The sequence below is a fragment of the Chamaea fasciata genome, unplaced genomic scaffold, assembly GCF_029207755.1.
Source record: "Chamaea fasciata isolate MVZ Bird 193981 ecotype frontalis unplaced genomic scaffold, bChaFas1.0.hap1 SCAF_4, whole genome shotgun sequence".
Lineage (NCBI taxonomy): Eukaryota > Metazoa > Chordata > Aves > Passeriformes > Sylviidae > Chamaea > Chamaea fasciata.
The window spans coordinates 83816064-83842448 of NW_027094089.1; the positions used below are offsets into that span (position 1 = coordinate 83816064).

Below are 26385 nucleotides of genomic sequence, written 5' to 3' on the forward strand. Positions count from 1 at the left end.
TGCATACGAATTAGAAATTTCTTTTCAAGGCTCTATCATTTATTAAGGGTCTTCCTTTCCATATATTCATCATGCCCCACTTCACCCCTTAATTACAGTACAGTACTTTCTACTAATTGTGAGAAAGTCCATGGTAGCCAGGATCTGCATTAACTTCTGCACCCTCTGAGATGTATTTCAGGGTCAGGTAGAAAGGAGGCAGATGGGCCCCAATTCTTAGGGACATGGCCTTCAAGGAACAAAGACATGTTCCTTTTGTTCCCACTGGCAATGTTTCTTAAGGGAATGCCCCATGAAAAGTACATTTCATTAGTGTATTGCTTTGGCAAATCTCATGTCCACAAGACCTTGCACCCACACTGGTAAGGGAGTCACGGTTTCCCTACTGCTGTTGAATAGGGTCTCACTACCAGCCATTTATCTCCTGGTAACTTCTAGTGGGAAGATATCAATAAATCTTAAAACGGACTCTCGGCCATGGATCAGAGAATTTGGCCTGTCCAAACTGCTCTATCTTGACTCAGACCACGATCATTTTTTTTTTACCTTGTCTGATTCTTTACTTGTTGGGACGTGAAATTCAGGTTTACCAAATTTCTGTAAAATGGTTTGTTCTACCTACCTTGATTTTTTTTTGCAACAGCTTCTAAAGCTCCTAACAAGTGACTACATTTTTATGAAACGAGGAACATTTTGGGATGCAGATAAAACCAATTTAAAGCTTCAGATACTTCCTTAATCACCCTTTTAATGCTTAAAAGATGAACGTGCCTATTTTGTTTTAACTTGAAGTAATAATTTCAGTGTATAGGAAATGATTTTGGGTTTTTTTTGGAGGGAAAAAGAACCTCTGGTTCTCTTTGTCTGTCCTGTGCAAAGAAGGTAGACCTTGTTTAAGTTAGGATAAAATATTCATTCAAAGATTTAATATTTTCCTTGGTTTTGTTGGAACTTAATTTCAATCAAGATTTTTCTGCCAGTACTAAGTGAAAAAGAATGAAACATCCTTATCTTTTAAAAGGAACATTAAAGGAAGCACCATCTCATTTCCCTTCATATTTCACTTTTTAAAATAATTTCATCAGACATTAAAACCAAAGTTAAAACAGATGCTAGCGCATATGTGTGTTGTCTGCAAGCAAGTTCCAGGTTTGGATTTGCTAAAAATAAAACTTTAATGAGCAGATATACTTGCCAAATTTGTGGTCACTCTAAGAGATTACACTCATTTGTACTTTAGAAATTCTCTGGTGTAAGACCAAGAACCCATTTCAGGACATCCTAGGAAAAACTTTCCACTTGGCATAACCTTCACCTTAAGATGCACCAGCAACACCATCAGATGAGACTCGCATGAACTCCAGAGACCACTCCAGTGATTTGGGCTGGCAGCCAATTTATTCTAACTTGTGCACCTGTCTACTAGAAAAAAAAGAATCCACACATCTTTCATTTACACGGCCCTTCCAAAATGCCACATTGACAGGAATATTATCTACATTTTTATAGGTAAGATTAAATATTTGCATGTGACCTGTGGACATGGTGAGACCACAGCTAAACAGAGACCTGCCTCATCCCAGCAGCAGTCTTGGTCCAAGCCTTTGCTCTCGGTGTTTGTAGCAAAAACTATACCTGTCTTGTAACAGCTCACCTTGATTGTGTCTGGGCAGTGGATGTTTTTACAGGACATCTACCTGCTGAAACATCCCTTGCTGGGATTTCTAGAATAAAAGAGTTTGATTTCTTCTAATTTATTGCACAGTCATGGAAATAATTGGGAAAGGTAATGGAATTATTTCCCATTCCTCTGAACACTCTGCAGGGATTTTTTATCCAAACCAGATAATTGACTAAGTCAACATAGCATTAAACTTCTATTTTTAGCCCTCAAGTCCTTGTAAACATGATGTGGTGACAGGAGCAGTTTTTCCAGCTGTGTTAATAATAAAAAATAACAGCAAAAAACCCTCCCAACAAATCAACACAATCTAAGAACCCCCAAATTAAAAAAAGGCATTTTGCTTGGCCTAGAGACTGAACAAAAATAGTCCCGCACTTGAGAAGCAGGTACATAAAGATAGCTTACAAATGAGGTGGAGAAATGAGGAGTTCCTTTAATGTATTTATATATATCTGCTGTCTTGGTTTGGGGAGACAGGTATCTGCCAGGTAATAAAAAGAAAACAACTGGAGTTTCCTTTGGAATGGAGAGTGTAAACTACACCCTCCACCCCTTTTTTCTTCTTTTTCAATTATAAATTTACAATCAGAGGCTCTTAGGCAAAGATTTGGGAAATAGGAATGGCAGTTCTTTACTAGAATGTATTACAAAGCAAACAAACACAAAAAACCCCTCACCAAACAACTACAGCATTAGTAACAAACAAAAACAGTACTAAGAACCTTGAGGGCTTTGTTTCACAAAACCCAGGGCAGTTTGGTTTCGGTGTTCCTGCAGGATCCTCAGAGCACCAAGCTGAAAGAGTGGAAAAGTCCCGGGCTGGTAGCTGGGATGGCAGGGTGTCCCGGCAGGCAGGGGCAGGATGCCCGGCAGCACAGGGGGTGCAGGGTCACGCTGCAGCAAGACGAGCAGCGCCGAAGGAGCCGAAGGCGAGGCAAGGCCGGCCCAGCTCCCGCGGGTGGCAGAGAAAACTCCGGATTCAGGCCGAACGGGTGATAGTAGATTTCCAGGACTGGATCCCTTTGGCCACAGTGAAACTCTTCCAGCCAGCAACAGCCTTTCTCTCTCTCCCTGAACGCCGAACGCCGGAAAAAGAACAGCCCGCAGCTGCCTCAAGCTCTGTCTTTTACCTGCCTTATCTCCCTCTTCCAACTTTGTCCACCTCTTTGTTTCAGTTAAGGACTCTCCAACTCTCCAACACTTGGTCTCCTTGGTAACTTCTGGAGAAAAAATTCTTTAGAGAAAGAAGGAACAAACCTAACTCCCAACATCTGCACATGTATGTACAAATACATGTTTACACATGTGTATCTCTAAATTTGAGTATGTGTGCATTTATTCCATCTATGTCCACAAATATATCTCTATAGAAATAATGTCATGACTTAACATCTTGCCTGTGAGAGTGGAGTAAATAGCAGAGCACTTTTTTTGAGCACTGATGCTTGACAATGCTGCATTACTTTGAATTGGGAACTGACAGACCCACACATCCCTGCAAGTGTCAATGTTATAATGAAGAAACGTGATTATGTTATCTGTGTCAGGTAGAGGTTTGGCCAATCACTCAACGCTCATCTTCTTTCATCACATATTAGCTTTGTTGTGTTTTAGGTGCTTTATTTTCAGCGGCAACACCATGTTGATCAAACTACAACTCTCATTCCATTTAGTGAGGAATAGAACATCCTTCTGTTCTCAATTTAGGCATCTTAAAAGCATTCTTGAAATACAAAATCCTCTGTCAGCTGGGCTGAACAGCATGATAATAATGTTATTTTTCTTTCTAACACAAGATCAAAGCTTCAGACAAGGTGGCATATATCTTGGATATTCAGCCTCTAAAATTCAGGTCCGTTGAACCCAGAGATCGCTTGTTGCTGATTTTAGAGTGTAAATTTGCTTGTGAAGGAAGCATCCAGTTCCATGGCAGTATTTAACCACTGTCCTAAGTTCATGTACCACTGAGTACTTTGCTAAAATGTGAGGGATTTTCCTCTGATGTACTGTCATTTGTTTTACTACAGAAAATGAGCATGAAGCCAAGGCTCTGCAAGATCTCCAGAGAAAGCAGAAATACTGAAGAATTGTCAATCCAGCTCTCTTCAGCCTAGCTTTTAAATTTACAGGGAGGAATTAATATTTGCCTTCTTTCCACTCCTTACATTGTAACTGTTCTGCATAAATCTAGGAGAGGCTCTAACCTCAAGTTATTAGCAGTCACTGGGCAATTTACTCCTGCTTTCCTTCTCCCCTTCCCCAGCTCCATAAAAACATTGTATTTCCCTCTTACAGTGCCAAAGTGCCTAACCAATGCATAAGAAGGCTCTAAGCGTGGATTTGGCCTCCAAAATACTGTGTTGGTCTGGCCTGGGAAGACATGAAATGCCTCAACATTCACTGCAAGAACTTCTGCTCATGACCAATTGTCCGATAAGATATTAATGTCTCCTCACAAACTGCAAGAACTGCGGTCATTGAGTTGCTGTCTTCCAGAAGGGCTGCAGGCAGACCTGAATCTGGATTCCTTCTCTCATCTAAGAATTTCTCATCACCAGAGATGACAGAAGAATCACCTGAACCCTCTGTCTGAAGACTCGATGAGTACAGGAGAAAATCTTTGAGCAGCCATTGAAAGTGAGAGCTGTTTTAAATCCCCAAATCAGTCAATCAGAAATAAAAGGAATCATGACAGAAGAGCTGGCCATGTTTCCCATGGCAAGATTCTGAACTGATGGAATGTAAAACTTTTCACTTGAATTAGTGCAAGAGCACTTGAGGGCAATAGTCTGGAGAAAGAAAGCATTTTTCATTGGAGTAACAGAAGGGAGAAGGGGCACTTCTCACCATGCTAACTGGAAAAGCAAACTCACTGATTTTCCTCACTGAACTGGTCAAGAGCTTTCTTTCCTGCTTTATTTAATTTAAACATGACACTTTTGTGGCTCCACTGCATTGCACACAGATGGAATGCTTTTGTTAAAGTGAAAAGAGAATTGTTTACTTGTCAGCCTGATTAACCTCAGCTATCATGAAGAGACTGCTTACATTATGCTTAATGGAAGTTTCATTCCTTTTGTCCCTTCATCTTTTCCCTTTATCTGAGTTTTGTTAGAATCTTAATACTCCTGTCATTTACAGGAATGTCCTGGGCACAGAAAAGCTGCCTCAGAAAAATAGCACATCACCTTTTCTTCCCTGCTGTGCAGCCCCCTATGAAAGCTCCTGGGACTCTTCAGGGGGTGCCTGAAAAATAGGAGAAAAAAGCAGGATGTGGACAGGAGGGAATGACAGAAGCCTGCATACATGTTAAGTGCTATTTATTAAAGTGAATCCCCAGTGAACACAGCCCCTATATACATGAAAGCACAGAGGATTAATGACAATCGCCTCAGCAATGATAGAAGCAACAAGTGGCCTTCCTCCACTGGCCTTGATATTACCTGTCAGACTCAGTGCAGCACACACACACACATACACTCACCATACACAAAGCAGCCTTGCCCTGGACCTTGTGACTGAGGTGTGTGGGTGCAAATTATGTTGAACCTTGGATTTCATTATCCACAGGGCAAAGTGATAAGTCACAGAATCGCAGAATCCCTAGGTCAGAAGAGATCTTCGAGATCATTGAGTCCAACCAAGCCTTAACACCTCGACTAAAGCAAGGCACCAAGTGCCACACCCAGTCTTTCTTTAAACACATCCAGGGATGGTGACTCCACCATCCTGAGCAGACCATACCAATACTTTATCACCCTTTGTGTAAAAAGCTTTATTATAATATCCAGCCTATATTTCCCTTGGCACAGCTTGAGACTGTGTCCTTTTATGCTGCCTGTCAGTTGCTGCCTGTGTGTCAAGCCCCTGCATGTGCTTTCTTACTCTCAAGATGAGAGAAACTGAATTAGTGTAGGAAAAGGAGGCTGAGCTCTAGAAACGCTGCCCTGTGAGCTTGCCCATCTTTCTGCTGGTCATCACTTCAATGGATGGGCTGATGCACTCATCAAGAGCATTTCATGTGACCTGGCTGCAGGAGCAGGCTAAAAGTTGCTTTTACCACACTGTTGAAATAGACAATTTTGCACGTGGAGATTAACAGTCCTTGGATGTTTTGGCCATGTTTATCCAAATGCCTGCTCATTAATTAATTCAGTGGGAAGATCTACAGTGAGCTATTGCCAGGTCTTCCATGGCCTCAGAAAAACGCTTCATGAAAAGCACCTCAATAAAGGGCACACTCTCTTTCTGTTGGAAGGTGTGCAGTTGTCTAGGAAATTGCTGTGATATATTGGGATTCATGCCCCCAAAAACGTGAGAGTCCTATTTTCATGCCTGTTCCTCTGCTGCATTTTTCCCTTTTCCCACTGAGTTTGTTTCAGCACTGTCTTGGGCACCAGCAGGTGCAAGAGCAGTTCACACCCTGAACATGAAACCTCCCGTCTCCTGCTACCCTTCCTTTGACAGCTGAGCAGGAAAGAGTGGTTACCCACAGATGGGAAATGAAGGTGTGTTGCCATCTCCCCCATCCTCTGAGATGGCAAGACATGGAAAGATGACCCATCCTAGGCTTTTGTGAGAACTTTGAGTTCCCCTTATGAGACACATGTTTCAGAACTAATGTAGAAACAATTTAAGCTAAAAGACCTAGGCAACTTCTGGAGAAATCTGGCATGAAAAGATTTTGACAATTTATTCTACCTTTGTGCTTTCTTTTGTTTTCAGCCCAAAGTTAAAGAGATTACGAACAATTTCCCCTCACAGAATAGCTGAACATTTCCAGTTTCCTGTGACCCATCCCTTCTCTCATCACTATACCAATAAATGCCCCCACCGTTTGATTAGGTGTTTCCAGCCCTATGCTACCAGAAGTAGTGAGATTGAGAATAACTGGAGACTTTGAATTAAAAGATTAGTGGAAACAAATTGTAATGAAAGACATCAACAGAATTTTGAACCTTGATTTCATTTTACACATAGGAACTGGAATTGCTTTAGTGGAGGAAAGTATAATTTTTTTTGAGAGTTAAGACTTAGCAGTCCCCAGAGCAGGACAATAGGGGGCCACTGTGCCAAAGTGTCAGTCCAGCTCTTTAGGCCTGAAGACAGGAAAAAAATTTTTAAAAATTCACAGTGGAAACAAAGACAAGCTTTTTTCATCTGTCTGTATAGAAGAAAGAATTACTACTTCAATTTCTATCTGAAACTTCAGGAACAGGCTTAAAGGGACTCTGCACCAGAACTTGTCTCTCTGAAGAGGAATTTGCTGCCTCCAGGGTCAGGAATGCGGGAGAGGGTGGAGGAGTGTTCTGTAGTTGTCCTTGTGGACTTTCAAGGGTGAATCCAGGCTAGGAAGAGCATTAATTCGAAAGAAAAGTAATGGAAAAGTAGATACAAAAATGAAGATAGATTTGCCTCTGAATCCTAATGTCTTTATCCTTGGGGATTTTGATTCCATTACAAATATTAGCAAAGATCAAGGGCATATTATTTCAGGGCAAGTCTGATTAGAAAGAAGTTAATTCAACAAAAGTGGAAATCAGCTAAAGAATTTAAAATTGATGTGAGAAATGCAATGGAATTTTCAGATCCTTTAGGAATCTTCTCACACTTGACTTGTTCCTTCAAGGAACCTCTTGTACCTTTTAAACCCAAACCAACTCTCTCCTCTTATCCTCCTGGATCCTCCTAGGCCTTTCCTCTGCACATTTTGCCTTTGATACTCTTTCAGAATATCTTCTCCCCTTCCTACCATGCTTTTTTGGAGGCACAAAATGCTGCCTATTATCTATCCAGACCACCAAGAAAAGATGGAGAGCATTCTCCCCATTGCCTATTTTAGCGTCCCCTTCTGCCTTTCACGTTGTCTATTTTTACTGCCTCTGCCAGTAGGGAAGACTCGGACAGATGGCAAGTACTGGATTTTTAATGAGGAATGGATGTGTATGGCAAACCAAACCTCACCTCAGAGTCAGAGTGGCATCCAAGGAGATGTTCTTAAGAAAATCCTCATCAATGAAAATTAAAGGAGGATGGTTTACCCATTTTCTAAAATTAAGGTGGTTTTTTACATCTATTCTTCTTCATTGGCTGTTGAACTGATGCATCTCAAGTGAGAAAAGAAACAAAAAAGACAATTTGGCCATGCAGATGGAGTCGACAATGGGAAAGAGAGACATGAGATGAGACTAGTTTCAAATTTCTTTCTTACCTACTTGTCCAAAGAGACAAAGCTCATGTTTTCACAGGTTAAGAGGCATGCCTGCACCTGTGCATCTGTGTATCTTCCTTCCTAATATTCTTTCAGTGACATTGCAGACTGCATTGTCTGAAGCTATTATATTTCTAGAAGGTTTATGAAAAAGCCTTCTGAAGTTCTACTAAGTCAAGTACAAAGTCAGGCACTTGAGCCAAGGCAATCCCAAGCACAAATTACAGGCTGTGAGGAGACTAGATTAAGAGCAGCCCAAAAAGAAGGACTTAGGAGTGTTGGTGGATGAGAAGCCCAACATGTGAGCTCCCAGATTAGAAAGCCTCTGTCGCTGGCGGCAGCCAAAGAAATGGGACCAAAGCAGGTTGAGGGAAGGCATTCTGTCCTTCTACTACCCTCGCATGAAACCCCACTGGGTCCGTTTCTGGGCCCTTCAGAATAAGAAGGACATCACCTTGTTGGATCACGTCCAGAGCAGGTCATAGGGCTTGGAGCAGCTCTCCTGTGAGGAACGGTTGTCAGGCGTTGTTCCGAATGGAGAAGAGAAGGCTCTGGAGAGATCTCAGAGTACCTTCCAGCAACTAAAAGTGCTATAAGAGAACTGGAGAGGGACTTTTGATGAAGGCCTGGAGTGATAGGATAAGGAAGAATGTTTTCAAACTGAAAGAGGCCAGGGCATTATTAGATGTTTGAAAGAAATTCCTCTCTGTGAAGGTGGTGAAGCACCGGCACAGGTTGCTCAGAAAAGCTGTGGATGCCCCATCCTGGAAGTGTTCAAGGCCAACTTGCATGAGGTTTTAGGGAATCCGGTCTAGTGGAAAGGGTCCCTGCCCATGGCATGTGGGTCACACGGGGAGATCTTTAGGGTGTCTTCCAACTCAGACTGTCCAATGATTCCGTGAAGCAAAATCTTACTATCTGCTTGCCTTGCTTTGACTCCGTTCCTAACTGGCCTCTGCTGAACCCCACTGGCCCCTTTGTCTAACTATGCACAGCAGCTTTTGCTGTCATGGTAAACAGATGGTTTGATGAGCAAGGTCCTGCAATCATATCTAGCAGAGCAGACTGCACACACTCTTCCTCCTCTTCCTCTGTAGTTAAAATCAAGAATATAAAGGCCATTTGTTGTTGCTCTGAATAAAAAGCTCCATAATACTGAAACCATTTAGAGGTTATTTTGGGTACACAAAGATTTTACCATTACGTTAAGAGTTTCTCTAATTGTGTTAGAAACAATATGAAGTTCCAATTGAAATATGAAATGATATCTGCTGTATAAAAACTGAAAGGAGTTACATCACAAGTCATGAGTTAGAAATCGAGCTGGTTGCAGAAATTTACAAACTCTAAAGGTACAACATGTGTAGAATGGAGGGCCCAAACCACCTTTCTGTCTACTGCCTGGAATTGGTTAATCAAAAAAGTTAATGTGAAACAAAGACATTTTCAAGAAAAGCTTGTAAGCTACAAGCAAAAAACAATTGCAAATCATATATTTCATTTAATCTTGACATTTGCAGTTAAGAGTGAATGACTTATTATGTGGTGATGGTTATGTGGTAATGCTCCTCACTCACTGAAAGCTGTATCTCCATCTCCTCCTTGCTGTTTTTGTAATCTCTTTTGAAACCTCTCTGGAAATCCTCCACCATCTTCCACATGAAGGTGAGGAGGGCATCGTTGTAGGAGTTCTTGGCAAACTGCAGGTTCCAGAACACCAGGCTGCTCAAGTTGTTGGTGTATAGCTTCATCAGGACCCCTGTGGTGAGGAACTTCCGCAGATTCAAGCCGTTCTCCAGGAAGAGCCAGACAAATTTGGGCCTGTCTTTCACCAGGGCTGTGAACATCACATCCTGAAGGTCAGCAGCCTAGGAAGAACTGGAAAAGCAAATGTGAGGGATCACATGTGAGACATGTAAATTTCATCTATGGCCTGATACACAATCACTGTCACACTTTCATCAGAATCAGGCCGGGGGCTTTTTCTGTGCACAATTGCCTTGGCTAGATGGCCCAGAGCATTTCTGGCATGGGCAGATCACCTTTCTAACCAGTGATGATAGAATGGATGGATCATCAGCGAATGATGGAGCTGGCTCTATGGATTATCCTGACTGAATGAGTTGGAAAGGACCCACAAGGATCATGGAGTCCAGCCCCCGGCCCTGCACAGACACCCCAACAATGCCACCCTATGCATCCCTGAGAGTGTTTCTCAAATGCTCCTTGAGCTGTGGCAGCCTTGGGGCTGTGCCCATTCCCTGGGGAGCCTGGGCAGCGCCCTGTACCCTCTGGGAGAAGAACCTTTCCCTGGTCTCCAGCCTGAGCCTCCCCTGGCACAGCTCCAGCCATTCCCTGGGGTCCTGTCCCTGTAACAGTAGAGATGGGAGCTGCCCCTTGTGAGGAAGCAGCAGCTGCCAAGGAGGTCTGACCTCCTCTTCTCCAGGCTGAACAGAATGTGACGGTCAGTGCGGGAGCAATAGACACTCTCTTGACACAGAGGCCCAGGTGCTGAGACAGTGGCTCCTGCTGGGATGTGTCCCTCCCCACAGCTCCCAGCACTCCCTCAGAAGGGGGCTGCACCTGCCAGTTTCGGTCATTGGTGAAGATCTCGTCGCTGGCCAGGTCCAGCTGGTTCCACTCCAGCAGCAGTTTCAGCTGCCCGTTCCAGTTCTCCCTGTCGTGCTCCTTGGTGCTGAAAGCTGCAGGCGAGGAACAATCTCTGGGTAACAACCAGGCACATTTATCATTGCTGCTTCTCACACTGCCAGGACAAGACTTCTTCCAAGTGGCTTTTTCCCCAGACTCATGCACATCTTCCTGACTGGGGGCTGGAGGCTGCTGGAGGCTCAGGGATGTGTTTATGGTCCAGGAGCACTTCCTAACCAAGATCAGCACAAGGCTTTCTTCAGGCTGCTCAGAGTCCTGCACCCTCTACACCAGGGAGATTCTGCAGGATTCCCAAGTGGGGCCCAACCAGCATCCCCAAGACTCTCCAAAATGCCTTCCCAGTTACCTGGTTTGGATCTTTCCCACGCTCAGAGATCCCATACTGCTGTTGTAGCCTGCCCACACCCCTTCAGCAGAAGAAGACAGGCTCCAAATTAAGGCAGGAGCTTAGCTCTAGAGAGATGGCACTGCTCTAAGGAAACCTCCTCTAGGGAATAAATAGCCATCCCATTTCCATTTATTATTAAATTCCCAAACAAACCCAGAAAAACAATTATTTGCCTTGGTACAGAGCAAAGGAAATGGCATTGCCCACAATTGCATCTCCAGCTTCTATTCTGATCACTGTCAGTAAATGAAGGCTTTCAAGGACGTCTTTGATCTACAAAAAAAGAGAAAAATTCCCTTTCAAAGCTTTCAAGGCTGTTTAGTAGCAGATCTTCTAGATCCTTTAACAAAGAAATTTACCACCGCATCGTAGCAAAGCTGCTTCTCATCAGTCCTGGGTTTTAACAAATTTAAACAAGCCTAAATGGAAGTAGATAATGAGTTGGATTTTAAAGTCACCAAAGGACAACATTAATTATCCTCTGAACATACAGCAAAGAAATGTGATTCCCCGATGCAGAACATCTTGAACACCAAGATATCATCTCAGTAATTAGAAGCAGCAAGAAATTTCCATTAATGTCATCCTCTGAGTGTCACTTTGCAAAGCAGAAGACCACACAGAGGTAAAACAAAGGCCTTGCTTTGGTTTCAAACATTTTCCTAGGAAGGCATGAGAAGAACCCAATTCTCTTAAGGAATCAAAGCTCTCCAGGAATGAAAGTCCACTCAGTGCTACAAAAGTAGCCCAAACAAATGAGTAGATTGCAAAAGGGCTAATCCTCCCCCTGCTCCAGATATCAAAGTGGCCAAGAAAGTAGAGCTCTCCCCTCTTCTTCTCTGCAGGAGAAGCAGGATGACTAAGAGAAAAAGTCCCAGCTATTCCTTCAGTCCTCCATCACCAAAGCTGTGCCATAGCACAGGTGCTGCCTTCAAAGTGACCCCAGTTCCAGCCTAGACCTCTCACCTTCCAGACAACTCCTTCCCCAACACGCCCAGCAACAGCAACCCCAGCTCAACACCCTGCCAAGACCCGCAGCTGTCCCCATGCCTGCGCAGAGCTTTCCCACCCCCTGGTTCCCTGCACATGCCGTGGCATGGCACTCAGGAGGATGTGCTCCAAGGCCTTCCCCGCTAGCAAGCTCAGGCTGCCAGGCCTACGGTTCCTGGATCATCCTTCCCACCCACCCTTCCCGTGCACGGCTGGTCCATTTGCGCTCAGCTCCGACTTGGCCGCTTCAGCAGGACTGCTGCTAAAGGATGGAGAGCAGCCCGGCAAGCTCCTTCTCCAGCTCCCTCTTTACTCTCGGGGCAGGTAGAACATGCCACAGGAAAGCAAGCAGTGCCAAAAGACTTGGGCCAGCATCAGGCACATTGAGGAATCAAACAAGGCCTTTGTTCGATGGAAGGAAGCACAAGCAATTGACAGAAGTGAAGAGGACTTAGCACAGATATCCAGAAGTCCTTAGCACCAGTTAACATCAGCAAAACCTGGAAGCCTAACTTGACATGAGAGTGACTTGACAAAAAGCTTGAGACATAGCCTTTGGGAAGACCTAAGGGCGGCTACAGAATCAGCCCTGTGCAGGGAAGGCATGAGGAAGATGAGCTGCTTTGGTGCGCTGAGACTCCTCCTGGCCAGCAGGTGGACATTAGCTTCAGGTCTAGGATTCTGACGCAAAGTGTTTCCTTCTAACCCCCTGCCTATGGAATCACCTCAGCAGTCTAAAGATGGAAGGTATTTTTGATAGAATTCCTACAGAAATCCACTGAAATTTGGACGTGGCGAAGAAGCCTTGGGCTGGGGTGCAGAGCCCTAACCTCCGGCCAATAAAAGAGCTCTTGGTGGACAATGCATTTGTCTGCTGATTTCATTGAATTCTAGAGACCTCTCAGGACTGCTCTATCCTGAGGGAAGGCCCTTGGCCTTGAGCTGTAGGCACCCGCGCAAACTTCAGATCAGCTCCCTCAGCTTCCAGGACCTCTCTTGGCCGGCATCCTGACGGGGAGGCAGGACCGCTGCCAGGCACTGCTGGGACCCAGCAGGACAGCACTGGCTGTCTCGTGTCCACGTAGCACCCCCTGACACAGCCAGGGTCATCCCGAAAGCAGACAAGGCTCACGTGTCAGCGCAGAGGGGCAAGGAGCGCTGGGCTCCTCTCAGGGTGTCTCAGCTGGGCCTGCTCCACAAGACGCCCCCATTTGAAGGCCTGCTAATGCCCAGCTGCTAGAAATGCCTGCCTTGTTCTCTCCAAGATGCAGAGGAAGAGGCAGGGAGCAGGGCGCCTTGGGAGGCAAAGCTTCCAAGCCTTTTCTGAGGCCACGCACACACCAAGAGCAGCCAAGACTCTCCCTGCTGCCTGGCCCACACAGCCCAGCTCGGTGCTGGCCCTCTGGGCCGCAGCAGCCTCCAGCAAGCAAGAGGCAAACACATATTGCGAGGAGTTGAAACACAGCAGACAGGTAAGATGTGAGACGTGTGTGCTGGAAAGCCTTTGAATTTACAGCTCTCCAAGACAGCTTTGGGGCTGGCAGCTGGACAGAGATGCTCCTGCTCACACCTGTGTCCAAAGGGGGGGAACACACCCTGCTGCAGGTGCTTGCCTTGGTCTCTGCAGGTCCAGCTGGATTCCAAACCTGCTCTTCACAGCCTTCTCCCTTCCCTTGTCCGCCTGCCAAGGGCAACGGGCCTCAAGGACTGAAAGGACCACAGAGAGCCAAAGGAGGACAGTTGTTTCTACATCACTGGGAGCTCCTAGGAAAGCACTTTCCTTCAGCAGCTAGCCCCTTTCCCCCAGAGGTCTTTCCCAGGACTGGAAGCTTTCCTGGTGTAAGAGACGGTCCGAAGATCCCTCATTTGCCTCACGACCATCGTCAAGGACAGAGACTGAAACCCCTAAAAGGGACTTTAAAATCTCAAGACAGGAGTTCTGGCCTGGATGAGGCGGGATGTTGGCCAAGTGCTGCCTGCAGGTGTGTTCGATGGAAAAACCCAGCACCCATATCGGAACATCAGAATCTGAGCAGAAACAATGGGCAAGTCACGGTGAAGTGACTGTGCCTGCTGGCACTGCAGCTGCTGACTTGTACTGGTTGACACTGTACCTGCTGACGACCAACTTGTTCTGGGTTCACTAAATGAACACACTACAATGATTTCCCCCACCTGTTTGGCCAACTGCCTGTCGCTTCGGAGAGGACTATAAAACCCTGGAGACCCCCGCTCACTTTTGAGATCTCCCCACTGGAGAAGACCGCGTCTATAGGCATCTTCAAAAGCCTCGAGGACTCGACCCTCCATGTTGGTAGCCATAATCCCCTTCCCCTCTTTTCTGTTTTTCTAACTATTCTTTTTCTCTCCCTACTATCGCATTTGTTGGCACTAAATAAAAGTGCATTTGTGATTGAGTAAACTGAGTTTGTCCCCCGCTGAGTCTTTCGTGCTCTGAGATCCCTAAAAGGAAGCATCACGAACCCCGCTTGTGTGAGCGGATCGTGACACCTGGGGAATGCCAAGACAATCTTAAGAAACCCTGGCAAGGCTGAATTTCTTTCTGGTCCTTTCTGGACAGGTGCTCCAGCTCTAGCTGGCATTTCCCCCAGTGTGATTCCAGCTGGAGGTTGACACATGCAGCCCCAGGCCCTCTACAAACACAAGCTGCCCGCTGCCTCCACTCCTGCCTGCGCTCACAGCAGCAAAAGCAGGTTCTTCCCGGCCAGAGACCAGAGAGCCCTGATCCCGCAGGACGCTCTCGCCAGCACCTTCCAGGACTCTCCGCTGTGCACGCAGCACTTTTCATGCCCTCTCTCCACAGCCTTTGGAAGACAGAGCGCAACCTGGCTGGCGCTGCCATCAGCACACTGCAAACACGGGCGGAGGAAGGAGAAGCAGGGGCTGCTTTGCGGCCATGCCCAGGAGAGACTGGAAGGCTGCCCTCCCTCTGCTCTCACTCGCTTGGCTTTCTGGCAGCCTCTGAGGCAGGGGCTGCGATTCCTCAGCTCTGGGCACCAGAACCGCAGCCGGGATCCCGGCACTGCCTGACGGCGCTGGGGCCGTTGGCTGGGTCACGCGTCCGAGTCTCGGCCACCGTGCTGCTGCTGCTGCTGCTTCACTTGCCCTTAGGCACACCCCAAGCTCCCTGTTAAGGCCTGATGGTCTCTGTTTCTGCCATCTCCCCGACCCTGTGCAGGGATGGAGCACTGCTGTGCTTTCAGCAAGCTATTCTTGAAAGCTTCCAGCATTCCAAGCTCCTTTGCCCTCTGTAGATGCTTGCCATGGAATCCCTCACAGCTGGCTTCAGAGCGTCCTCAGGTTGGCTCTCCCAAAATCCAGAGCTTCAGGCTGCTCAGTAGGACCTTAAACTGCACAGTGTTGTGGAACTGGACCTTCAGCACAGGCACCTTTCCAGCCTGACGCGGCCTCGCTCCTCTGTGTCTCTGCACAAAAGACGGCGCGCAAGAGGACGGCAGCAGGGGCCTGTGTGTGCTAGGGCTCAGGTTTTTACGCCGCATCAGCTCCACAGAGACACAGGTGAAGTGAAGAAGCCAAAGTGTTTATTAATTCAAGGCCAAGCAAAGGGATGAGCTGGGAGGGAATAAGGGGGGATGGGCAGGGTCTGAGGGCTGGAGGGAGGGAGCTAACTACAAAGAGGGAGAGGTGTGAAGCCAGGAGAATTGTGCTCAGCCTCAGCTGTGCGTGGAGCTCCAGTAGCACTGAGAGATGGTGTCCTCTTCAGTGTCTCCTGGTGTGTTCTTGGGACACCGGTTTGCTGGTTTCAGAAGACGTCCCCAGTTGTTTAGCTTTCTGGGGAAAGCAGGCTTCATTTTGCAGGTTCAGAGCATGATGGGCTGTTGTCTTGCCTCTGGGTTTGAAGGGCTGCAAGAGAGAAGAATAGAGACATGGTCAGAGGCTGGATCTGTGGGAATCCTAGGAGATCTTCCTGCCAGGGCCATCCCATCCAGCCCTCGTCCACACAGGGAGCAGAGGCCTCCAGAGCCGGGGATTGCAGCTGTCTGCCCGGGCAGTGCAGCTTCCCCCGCCAGAGCCGCTGACGGCCCGCTGCCCTCACTCACCCTGACTGAGAAGGTGAAGCTGTCCTGGCTGCCCCCTCAGAGAGCGTGTCACGGCCCCAGCGGCACGGCTCCCTGCCAGCGCCGCTGCCAGCCCTGTGGCCACACGGCCTCCTGCCCCGGCAGGGCTCAGCCCGGGCCCTTGCCGCCTGCTGCCGCCCCAGGGCACGGCTGCCAGAGGGCGGCAGCAGCCCCGAGGGCAGGCGGGGCTCCACGGCGCCGGGCCCGGATGCCGCTGCAGCCGCGGCAGCAGCAGCCGGGGCCGGGGCCGAGCTGCGGCGGGCCGGGGAGGGAGCCCGGGCTCATGGCTCACCCATGAACCGCATGGCCGCTTCTGGCAGGGACTCCTGCGGGTTCTCCAGGTAGGGCAGGGCCCGGCGCAGGTACTCGACCGCTCGCATCCTGTCGTCTGCCAGCTGGAGAGAGCGGCAGGAGGGAAGGGTTGGCGCGGGCTCAGCCCCTGGGCCGGGCTCTGGCCGCGCCCAGCCCCGGCCTCCCCTGCCCGCACGGCCCTGAGGCCCGGCCAGCAGCCGCTGGCGCCGGGCTCTGGAGGGGGCAGAGGGCCGGCTGCTGCCCGGGGAGCCGCGGTGCCGCCCCGTGCCCGCAGCCCCGCTGGGCCGGGACTCCACGGGCACCCGGCTCGGGGCCGCAGGAGCCTGGAGAAGAGCCCGCGGGGCCCAGGGAAGGCAGCGGCGTGTGGGGCGCAGGCTGGAGCCCCCGGGTGCAGCACTGGGCAGGGGCCACGGCTGCCAGCCCCGCGGCCACGGATCTTCTCCAGGCTGAGGCTGCCACTTCTCCAAGCCATCCTTACCTTACAGTCATCGATAGTCAACGGTTGTTCCTTTGTCAGGAGCTTCTCGAGATCCCTCCTCTTCAGGAACTTGGCCGCACATTGCAGGGTTTCCCGAGAGGCCTGAAGAGCAGCAGAGATGCAGAGATGGCACCACAGCCCAAAACACAAGGACCCGCATCCCTGTGCCATGGCCTGGAGGAGGACGCAGCCTCCTCCTCCTCCTGCAGCAGGGCAGGAGGCAGCTGAGCCCCCGTCCCAGGGATGCACAAAACCTCACATTTGCCACACGCCGGTTCTCATCATGGCAGTAGATTAAAAGTAGGTACAGGCTCTTGTTGACAGTTGCCTTCAGGGGCTTTTTTCCCTCCTTCACTACCAACTCCATCACTTTACAGAAGAGGTCAATGGAGAGCAGTTTCATGTAGCTATTTTCCTAGAGGAAAGGAAAAAACCTAAGCATCAATTACTCCTGGCCCACCTAGGCAAAGGCCTGAAAATGCAGACAGCACAAGGTTTCTGGGCAGCACCCAATGCCTGTGGCTCGGGTTGCAGAACCTTACATTGTTAAAGAGCGCCAGGAGTGCCTCAGCCAGCTTTGGGGCGGTGGTGCTGGATACCAGGATGTCTTTGTTCTCCAGCATATTAGTAAAGACACGGAGGGTCAGGGCAACCACCACTCCGTCTTCATCAGCCAGCAGATCCACAAAGCTTTCAGACAGGCAGCACATTCTTCTGGCCTGTGTGGAACACAAGGCTGCGCTGTGAAGCCGTGAACAGCTGCACCAGCGACAGCGCCCTGGCACTGCAAGCCCAGCCTGCTGCCGCAGGGCCCAGACACCAAAGGCCTGTCCCAAAGCACTCGGGCAGCTGAGGCAGGAGAGCTGGGAGCAGCTGCCTCAGCTCCTGAAGCCCAGCCAGCCCATGGGGCTGCTCTCCCCAGTGCAGCTTCAGCTGCTGCCCCCTTCTCACCATCAGGGGATCCTTGCTGAGCACCAGCAGGCCTTTGAGCGCCAGGCGACACCTCTTCCTGCACTCGATCCGCAGGTACCTGGACACGACCCTCAGGACCCAGCCACCACATTTAGTCCAGTCCAGGCACTCCAGAACCTGAAAGGCACAGGGCAGTGGCACAGGGCCCGGCTGGCAGGAGCCCAGAACTGCCCAGGGCCAGCCCCAGGCAGCAGCAGCACAGGGCGCTGGTGCCATCCCAGGAGGCTAGGGATGCGGCTGCGGGAGGGCAGAGAGCTGGGAGGCAGCTCAGCCAGGCAGCGCTGCTCTTCAGGCTCACCTCCACAAGGAATGCCAGGAAAGGCAGATCGCAGCCTGGCTTCTCAATGCTGAGCAGCCGGAGCAAGCGGGTTGCGATGCAGGCAGAGAAAGGGATCAAGACATGGCGCATCTCCCTGTCAGGGGCAAAAAGGAAGAAAGAGCCTGAGCTGGGGGGGGCACACTTTCCTCACGACTGACTCCCAGAGGTGCAGTCTTTCCCCAGCATCCCTGGAGGGGATGTGGGTGCTTTGGGAGGTGGCCACTCCCGTGCACCCTCCTCTCCCAGCCTTTTCCAGTCTGCTCGGCCGTCCCTAAAGAGACGAGGCCCTCTGGCCACTGACCAGAGGGACTGTGTGGGGCAGCCCGGGCACAGGGCACCAATTCCAGGGACAGCAGGGAGCAGGAGGTCTCACCTGGCCAGCAGAGCCACAGCATAGTACTGGGTATGAGCACAGAGCATGGTGTCCCAGCCATGCTTGGACTCCACAGCCATCACCTCATTCTCACACTGCAGCCGGTAGAGCAGGGTCTTCATGACCTGCACTGCAAACCTGTGTGCAGAGCAAAGCCCGGGTCACATTGGGAGCACTGGCACTGGCCACAAGGACATGGGAAGGACGGGAGGACGGAGACCTGTTGGGGTCGCTGGGAAGGCGGTGTTCCTCTCGGCACGCTCTCCAGAAGCGATCGACTTCCTGTGGTGGCATCTGCTGTGTGGTGATGACAACATGGAAAAGCAGAGCCACAAAGAGGCGGGAGGAATAAAGGGTCATAGCCTCGTGGCACTCAGGCACCTGGAGAATCACCCACACCACCAGAGTTGCCTGCAAAAGAAGTTGCCAAGGAGAGCGCTCAGTGCGAGGTGTCCATGTGGCAGGGCCCCAGGGGAGACGCAGGGGGAGCAGCGGGCCTGGTGCCCCCTGAGCCTGCCCTTAGGCCAGGTTTCAGCCCAGGGCCTGAGGCAGGGAGAGGATGGAGAGCTGCTGGAGAGGTGACCTGGGGGTGAGCAAATGCCCAGAAACTCACAGCCAGGGCAAAAACGTCCGCCTTGTCGCCATCGGAGGTGAACATGCTGTGCAGAGGCCAATTCTCCATCACACAGAGCAGTGCTGGCAGCACCTTCTCCACTGTGGGAACCGAAGAGCCTATGCTTCTCCACATCATTGCAGCAGCTCTGTGGGATCAGAGCTCTGTGTCAGGGACATCTCAGCCACACTACCATGCCCTGTGCGGCTCTGGGGGCCGGGTGACAGAGCCCCGGTGCCCTGAAGGGCAGGGAGGGAGCACGGCAGCAGGCTCGGGAAACAGAGGGGCCCGAGGGTCCCGGACCTGTCTGCCGCTCTGGCAGAGCCCATTGCACGGGCCGTGCAGGGCCATGGCCCTAAAGGCCGGGGAGGCCTGAGCTCTCCAGGGAGGTGGGCCCATACCTGTCACATGTTGGGGCACAGCGCAGGAGGGTCAGCACCACATCAGCTGGGTGTTCTTCAGCCAGCCTCACGATGTTCATGGGCAGCCTGGTATCCACATTTCCATGCGTTGCAAGATTCTGGTGCATCTTCTTTACAATGGCTGGCACCTGGAAAGGGCATGGGGAAGACTTGGGCCGCTGTCTCGGGGAGCAACTTCACCAGCTTCCCCCAAGAATCGCTTCCCTTCCTGCCACGCTGTGCCGGCCTCAAAGGCTGAGGGGGCCCAGTGGCCGCGTGGCTGGAGATGACACACAATCCTGGGAGGCCTCTAGCCCCCGCTCCAGGCTGTTTACCTGCTGCTCAGAAGGAATACCACTCTTCTGGATAAAATCCACGGTGGGAGCAGGAATGGCAGTGGGAGAGGCCGTGGCGCCAGTATCTCTGATGCCCTGAGTCTCTCCAGTGTCAGTAATTTGGAGGGCCACATCCTCAGCCACTGCCTCGTCAGCCCTTGCCCTTTGATCATTCAACGCAGCGTCAAAATTTTCTGAGGGCTCAGCCAAATCTGTGTTGACATCAGGCTCTGCCCTGGGCTCGGTCAGCCCACAGTCAGGCTCAGCTGAGCCCTCAGCTGCCCTGGTGCCGGTGTTTCTACGCCGAATGCGCAGGAATTTTCGGATCATCTGCAGGAGAACAAAGGACAGGGAAGAGAGACGTGTTCCATGGAGTGCTCCAAGCGCGGTGCTCAGCTGAGCAGTGACAGCAGGCCCAGCCCAGGCGGGGATGGCTGCAGGTACCTTTAGTGTCCTGCGGAAGCTTCCACCGGCAGGCCTCTGCTCTTGTGTGCCGTCCGTGGCTGCATCTGGCAAAGAGCGAGAGCAGCCAGAGCTGAGGGGCTGCGGGAGAGGCCGGAGAACACAGCCCAGCCCTGCCCTCCCCAGGCTGCGATAGGGACGGGATGGGATGGGGCCACGTTGGCTGCAGCCATCAGCCCTGTGGCCCAGCTCTGCCACTCACCATCCTGTAGTGTCTGGATCCGCTCGGGCTCTTCAGGCTCCTGTGCTGGGGTAGCTCCAGGGCCTTTGCTTTTTTTCCCCCTGAATACTTTGGACAGGCCGAGAAATCTGCCCGCCATGCCACAGCACCTTTCAAGAGAGATGCCTCAGGAAAGCACTGAGGCAACAAGTTGTGCACTTGCGCCTTGAAAGCGCCTGTGGCAGAAGAAGCCTCAGGAAGGCTGCAGGACAGCAAGTCCTGCACTCTGGTCTCAAGGGCTCCTGCCACGATGACAGGAGGTTCCTCGTAGACGATTCAAGTCACCAAATCCCACAGTCCGGCCTGGAGGCCACAGGCCACAGGGATAAGAGATGACTTGGAAAGCCTCCGAGTCACCAAGTCGTGCAGTCTGGCCCTGAGGTCAGCTGCACGAGTCACTCCTCGTAGAAGCTCTGGGTCAGGCACAAACGAGTGCGCTGTGCGGGGGCTCCTCACAGCACCGCTCTTGCGCGTCCTGTCCCGTCGCCTGCTCCAAGGAATGTGGCCTGGCTGCGTCACTGCCAGCACCTATGTCCCCACGTGTCACAAAGGGTCCTTGGACACCCTGTGCAGTTCCATGCCACGGTGACCGCGCTGCTGCACCGCGTCACAAAGGGCCAATGCACACACTGCCACCTGCCCTGGGGCCGCTCCCAGCCCAGCCAAAGTGGCCCAGGTTGGAAGGAACCCCTCACCACAAGTGTCTAAGACAGCCCTGAGACAGCATTTTTCGCAGCGGCTCAATCCATGGGCAAACGCTGCCCTGCTCTGCGGGCTCAGGGCAGCAGAAGGAGCCCCCAGGGCCGCCGACGCAGCCGCAGCGGGAAGGGCACGGGGCCTCGCACAGAAGCTGGCACGGCCTCCCTGGGACACGTCCCAGCTGGTGGCCGTCCTAAACCCGCGGGTGTGACACAGACGAGGAACCTGTGGGCCGGGGCACGGGCACTGCTCTGACCCCAGGGGCCAGGGCAGCGCTGAAATCGGCAGGCGTGACGGAGCCCCCGCCCAAGCAGAGCTGCCGCCCCCTGAGCCCTGGCAATGCTGGTGCCATCTCCTGCCCCAGAGACCTGTGCCCCGGGGCGCTTCTCTGCCACAGGGCAGCCAAAGCCAACGGGCCCTGGCGGCTGGGCTCCTTCCTACAGGGGATGTTGGCAGGAGCACCTGGAGCAAGTGCTGGCAACACTTGGTCTCTGTCAGAAGCTCTTACTCCATGCTGAAATTGTTTTCTACTTGGATTGATTTCCTGAAGCACAAAATCACCCTGGCAGCAGAGGCATAGAAGGAGCTGGCATTTAAAAATCCTCAACTCGGGAAAGCTTTTCTTCCCATTACTCAACTCAAGTAGTTGCAAAAAGTTGCCAACTTGCTAAATTAAGAGCAATGGCCTGAGAACCTGATAGATTTGCAAGTTTCCTTCCCATCTCAAAGCAGTGTTAGAAATGATCAGAGCCAATTTCCAAAATCAAAGATTTAGTTAACAAATTTGAAAAGCAATTTCGGGAAACGCCACAATGAATCAGGACAACATCGATCGAATGTTGGGTGGTCAATCCGGGAGCAGCACAGGGTGCTCCTCCGGAGTACTGCCCACAAATTCGGGGTCTCAGGGGAGGTGTTTGAGACCATTTTTCTACCCTGAGGCAAAAACAAGACGGTAACAAAGAACCCGAAGAGCATGACATCATGTACATAAGAGAATCATTGAAATGTCTGGTGTCCGCAAGGGATATCTGAAAGAGTTTCCTGAGAAATTGAAAAGACGTCTGCATGAAAAGTCTCCGAATCTTCTGTCAGAAGGTTTCTGTTGCCCTCCGCCCAGATTGGTATGGGATCTCCTGATGAACTGTGAAGATGTGGTCCGCCCATGCTTCATGGGACCTTTCCCGCTTATCTCTCTGGCAGATGTCCAGGTAACACCTTTGGACTGTGAAAAGACTGTGGTATGCAAAGAGAGGCCCTGGAAGTGTTTCCAGCAATTCTGGGGATTTTACCTTCCACTGCAAAGTTTTAAGACACACAATTTTAATCCAGGAATTTAATACTATGTATCTATTACAGCAGCAACACATCTGCCTTAAGGTCATCCACTGCATGTCACTTTGCAAAGCAGAAGACCACACAGAGGCAAAACAAAGGCCTTGCTTTGGTTTCAAACATTTTCCTAGGAAGGCATGAGAAGAACCCAATTCTCTTAAGGAATCAAAGCTCTCCAGGAATGAAAGTCCACTCAGTGTTACAAAAGTAGCCCAAACAAATGAGTAGATTGCAAAAGGGCTAATCCTCCCCCTGCTCCAGATATGGAAGTGGCCAAGAAAGTAGAGCTCTCCCCTCTTCTTCTCTGCAGGAGAAATAGGATGACTAAGAGGAAAAGTCCCAGCTATTCCTTCAGTCCTCCATCACCAAAGCTGTGCCATAGCACAGGTGCTGCCTTCAAAGTGACCCCAGTTCCAGCCTAGACCTCTCACCTTCCAGGCAACTCCTTCCCCAACACGCCCAGCAGCACCAACCCCAGCTCAACACCCTGCCAAGACCCGCAGCTGTCCCCATGCCTACGCAGAGCTTTCCCACCCCCTGGTTCCCTGCACGTGCCGTGGCATGGCACTCAGGAGGATGTGCTCCAAGGCCTTCCCCGCTAGCAAGCTCAGGCTGCCAGGCCTACGGTTCCTGGATCATCCTTCCCACCCACCCTTCCCGTGCACGGCTGGTCCATTTGCGCTCAGCTCCGACTTGGCCGCTTCAGCAGGACTGCTGCTAAAGGATGGAGAGCAGCCCGGCAAGCTCCTTCTCCAGCTCCCTCTTTACTTTCGGGGGCAGGTAGAACATGCCACAGGAAAGCAAGCAGTGCCAAAAGACTTGGGCCAGCATCAGGCACATTGAGGAATGAAACAAGGCCTTTGTTCGATGGAAGGAAGCACAAGCAATTGACAGAAGTGAAGAGGACTTAGCACAGATATCCAGAAGTCCTTAGCACCAGTGAACATCAGAAAAACCTGGAAGCCTAACTTGACATGAGAGTGACTTGACAAAAAGCTTGAGACATAGCCTTCGGGAAGACCTAAGGGCAGCTACAGAATCAGCCCTGTGCAGGGAAGGCATGAGGAAGATGAGCTGCTTTGGTGCGCTGAGACTCCTCCTGGCCAGCAAGTAGACACTAGGTTCAAGTCTAGGATTCTGACGCAAAGTGTTTCCTTCTAAGCCCCTGCCTATGGAATCACCTCAGCAGTCTAACGACAGAAGGGATTTTTGATAGAATTCCTACAGAAACCCACTGAAATTTGGACGTGGCAAAGAAGCCTTGTGCTGGGGTGCAGAGCCCTAACCTCCTGCCAATAAAAGAGCTCTTGGTGGACAATGCATTTGTCTGCTGATTTCTTTGAATTCTAGAGACCTCTCAGGACTGCTGTATCCTGAGGGAAGGCCCTTGGCCTTGAGCTGCAGGCACCCGCGCAAGCTTCAGATCAGCTCCCTCAGCTTCCAGGACCTCTCTTGGCCGGCATCCTGACGGGGAGGCAGGACCGCTGCCAGGCACTGCTGGGACCCAGCAGGACAGGACCGGCTGTCTCGTGTCCACGTAGCACCCCCTGACACAGCCAGGGTCATCCCGAAAGCAGACAAGGCTCACGTGTCAGTGGAGAGGGGTAAGGAGCGCTGGGCTCCTCTCAGGGTGTCTCAGCTGGGCCTGCTCCACAAGACGCCCCCATTTGAAGGCCTGCTAATGCCCAGCTGCCAGAAATGCCTGCCTTGTTCTCTCCAAGATGCAGAGGAAGAGGCAGGGAGTAGGGCCCATTGGGAGGCAAAGCTTCCAAGCCTTTTCTGAGGCCACGCACACACCAAGAGCAGCCAAGACTCTCCCTGCTGCCTGGCCCACACAGCCCAGCTCGGTGCTGGCCCTCTGGGCCGCAGCAGCCTCCAGCAAGCAAGAGGCAAATGCATATTGCCAAGAGTTGAAGCACAGCAGACAGGTAAGATGTGAGACATGTGTGCTGGAAGGCCTCTGAATTCACAGCTCTCCAAGACAGCTTTGGGGCTGGAAGCTGGACAGAGATGCTCCTGCTTACACCTTGTCACAATCCGCTTACACAAGCGGGGTTCGTGATGGTTCGTTTTAGGGATCTCAGAGCGCAAAGGACACTGCGGAGGACAAACTCAGTTTACTCAATCACAAATGCATCTTTATTGAGTGCAAACAAACGCGATAGTGGGGAGAGAAAAGAGAATAGTAAGAAAGACAGAAAAGAGGGGAAGGGGATTATAGCTACCAACATGGAGAGTCGAGTCCTCAAAGCTTTTGACGATGCCTATAGACGTGATCTTCTCCAGTTCTGAGATCTCCAAAGTGAGCGGCGGTCTCCAGGGTTTTTTTAGTCCTCTCTGAAGTGACAGGCAGTTGGCCAAACGGTTGGGGGAAATCACTGTAGTGTGTTCATTTAGAGAACTCAGAACACGTCTTTCGTCAGCAGGTACGGTGTCAACCAGTACAAGTCAGCAGGCGCAGTCACTTCACCGTGACTTGCCCATTGTTTCTGCTCAGGTTCTGATGTTCCGATATGGCTGCTGGGTTTTTCCATCGAACACACCTGCAGGCAGCACTTGGCCAACATCCCACCTCAGCCAGGCCAGAACTCCTGTCTTGAGATTTTAAAGTCCCCTTTAGGGGTTTCAATTTATGGTGCCAAGCGGTAGTACAGAACCTTTGAATGTGTAGGAGGTGCTGAAGGGCAAAAATTCCCAGTGATAAGGACATCTTCACTTAGCACAGCAAGGAAAGTGAAGGAGAATGTGCAATCTATCTTTCATGGAAGCTGTTCAGTTTTTAACAAATTATTTTTGCTGAAGACATGCCTAGGCAATGGTGATTTTAGAGCATTTCATGACTCTCAGAGTTATCCTCACACCTGTTTTGCCACATTTTCTCTCTTTTCTTTCCTGGTGAAGGATTTCTCCTGCCCAGCTGGCTTCTGGTTGGAGTTCTACACTCTGGAGTCCCCGAGTTTTCTCAGCAGCCTTTGCAGCGAGTCCTCAGCCAACGTGTGGCTCTGCTGCCATCCCAAATCTGTGCCTGCCTTGCCCAGCCAGGGCGCAAGTGGGGCATGTGCTGGGCATGGCTGGAGAATTGCAGGGACAAAGTCCTCCAGTGTTGTGATGTTCCGCCTGGTTGGCTCAAACCTTGTCACTCCACATTGAACCCTGCCCCTATTGCTTTGGTATTGGCTCCTGCCCCCAAAACTCCTCCCTTGGCCCTTCCCCTTCCAAGCTACTGCAAAGGCACTGTGAGGGGTTCTGCTTCCTGCTCGGGGTTAGAGTTGGAGTTTGCCTCAGGAAACGATCCTCAGAGGGGCACAGCTCCCGGGCCCTGCGGGCAGAGCTGCCTTGCCCAAGGACAGCCGCTGTGGCGGCCGGGGCAGCTGCACGGCCCAGGGCCAAAGCCCCGCGGCACCCTCAGTCCAGCCCGCCTGACCGGCCCTGCGGCCTCACCCGGGCTCGGGGCTAGCAGCAGCAGCTCCCTGCTCACTGCTGGAGCTGGTGGCCTTCAGCTTCTCCCCGCTGCCTCCTGTCAGTCCCTGCCTGTCCTCAAGGTCGGCAGGGCAGCCGTGGCCAAAGTGGAGCCTCTGGAATTGGTTCCACGGCCTGGCAGAGCTGCCCCCTCAGCCCCCTGTGTCTCCCCGTCCTTCAGCAGCTCCTCAGGGGACAGCGCCGGGGGCCACCGGCAGCTCCCAACGCTCCAGGGACACCCGGGGCTGGAACTGCTGCTCCGCCCGGCCCGGCCGCCAGCTGGGGCTGGGCACAGCAACGGGGGGCACAGGGGGCACAGGGGGAAAAACAAGAGCTGAAACAGGCAGCCGAGGAGGGAAAGAGG

General features: G+C 51.2%; 1 protein-coding gene across 1 annotated transcript; it reads right to left on the reverse strand.

Annotated features, from left to right (window-relative positions):
* Nucleotides 1–9433: 9433 nt before the first annotated feature.
* Nucleotides 9434–16423, reverse strand: LOC136289072 (transient receptor potential cation channel subfamily M member 8-like). The gene is made up of 3 exons (XM_066182536.1): nt 16336–16423; nt 10479–10597; nt 9434–9763 (listed from the first exon to the last, which is right to left on the reverse strand). The coding sequence occupies exons 1-3, from the start codon at nt 16421–16423 to the stop codon at nt 9434–9436; spliced, it is 537 nt and encodes a 178-aa protein (XP_066038633.1).
* Between the last annotated feature and the right edge of the window lie 9962 nt (nt 16424–26385).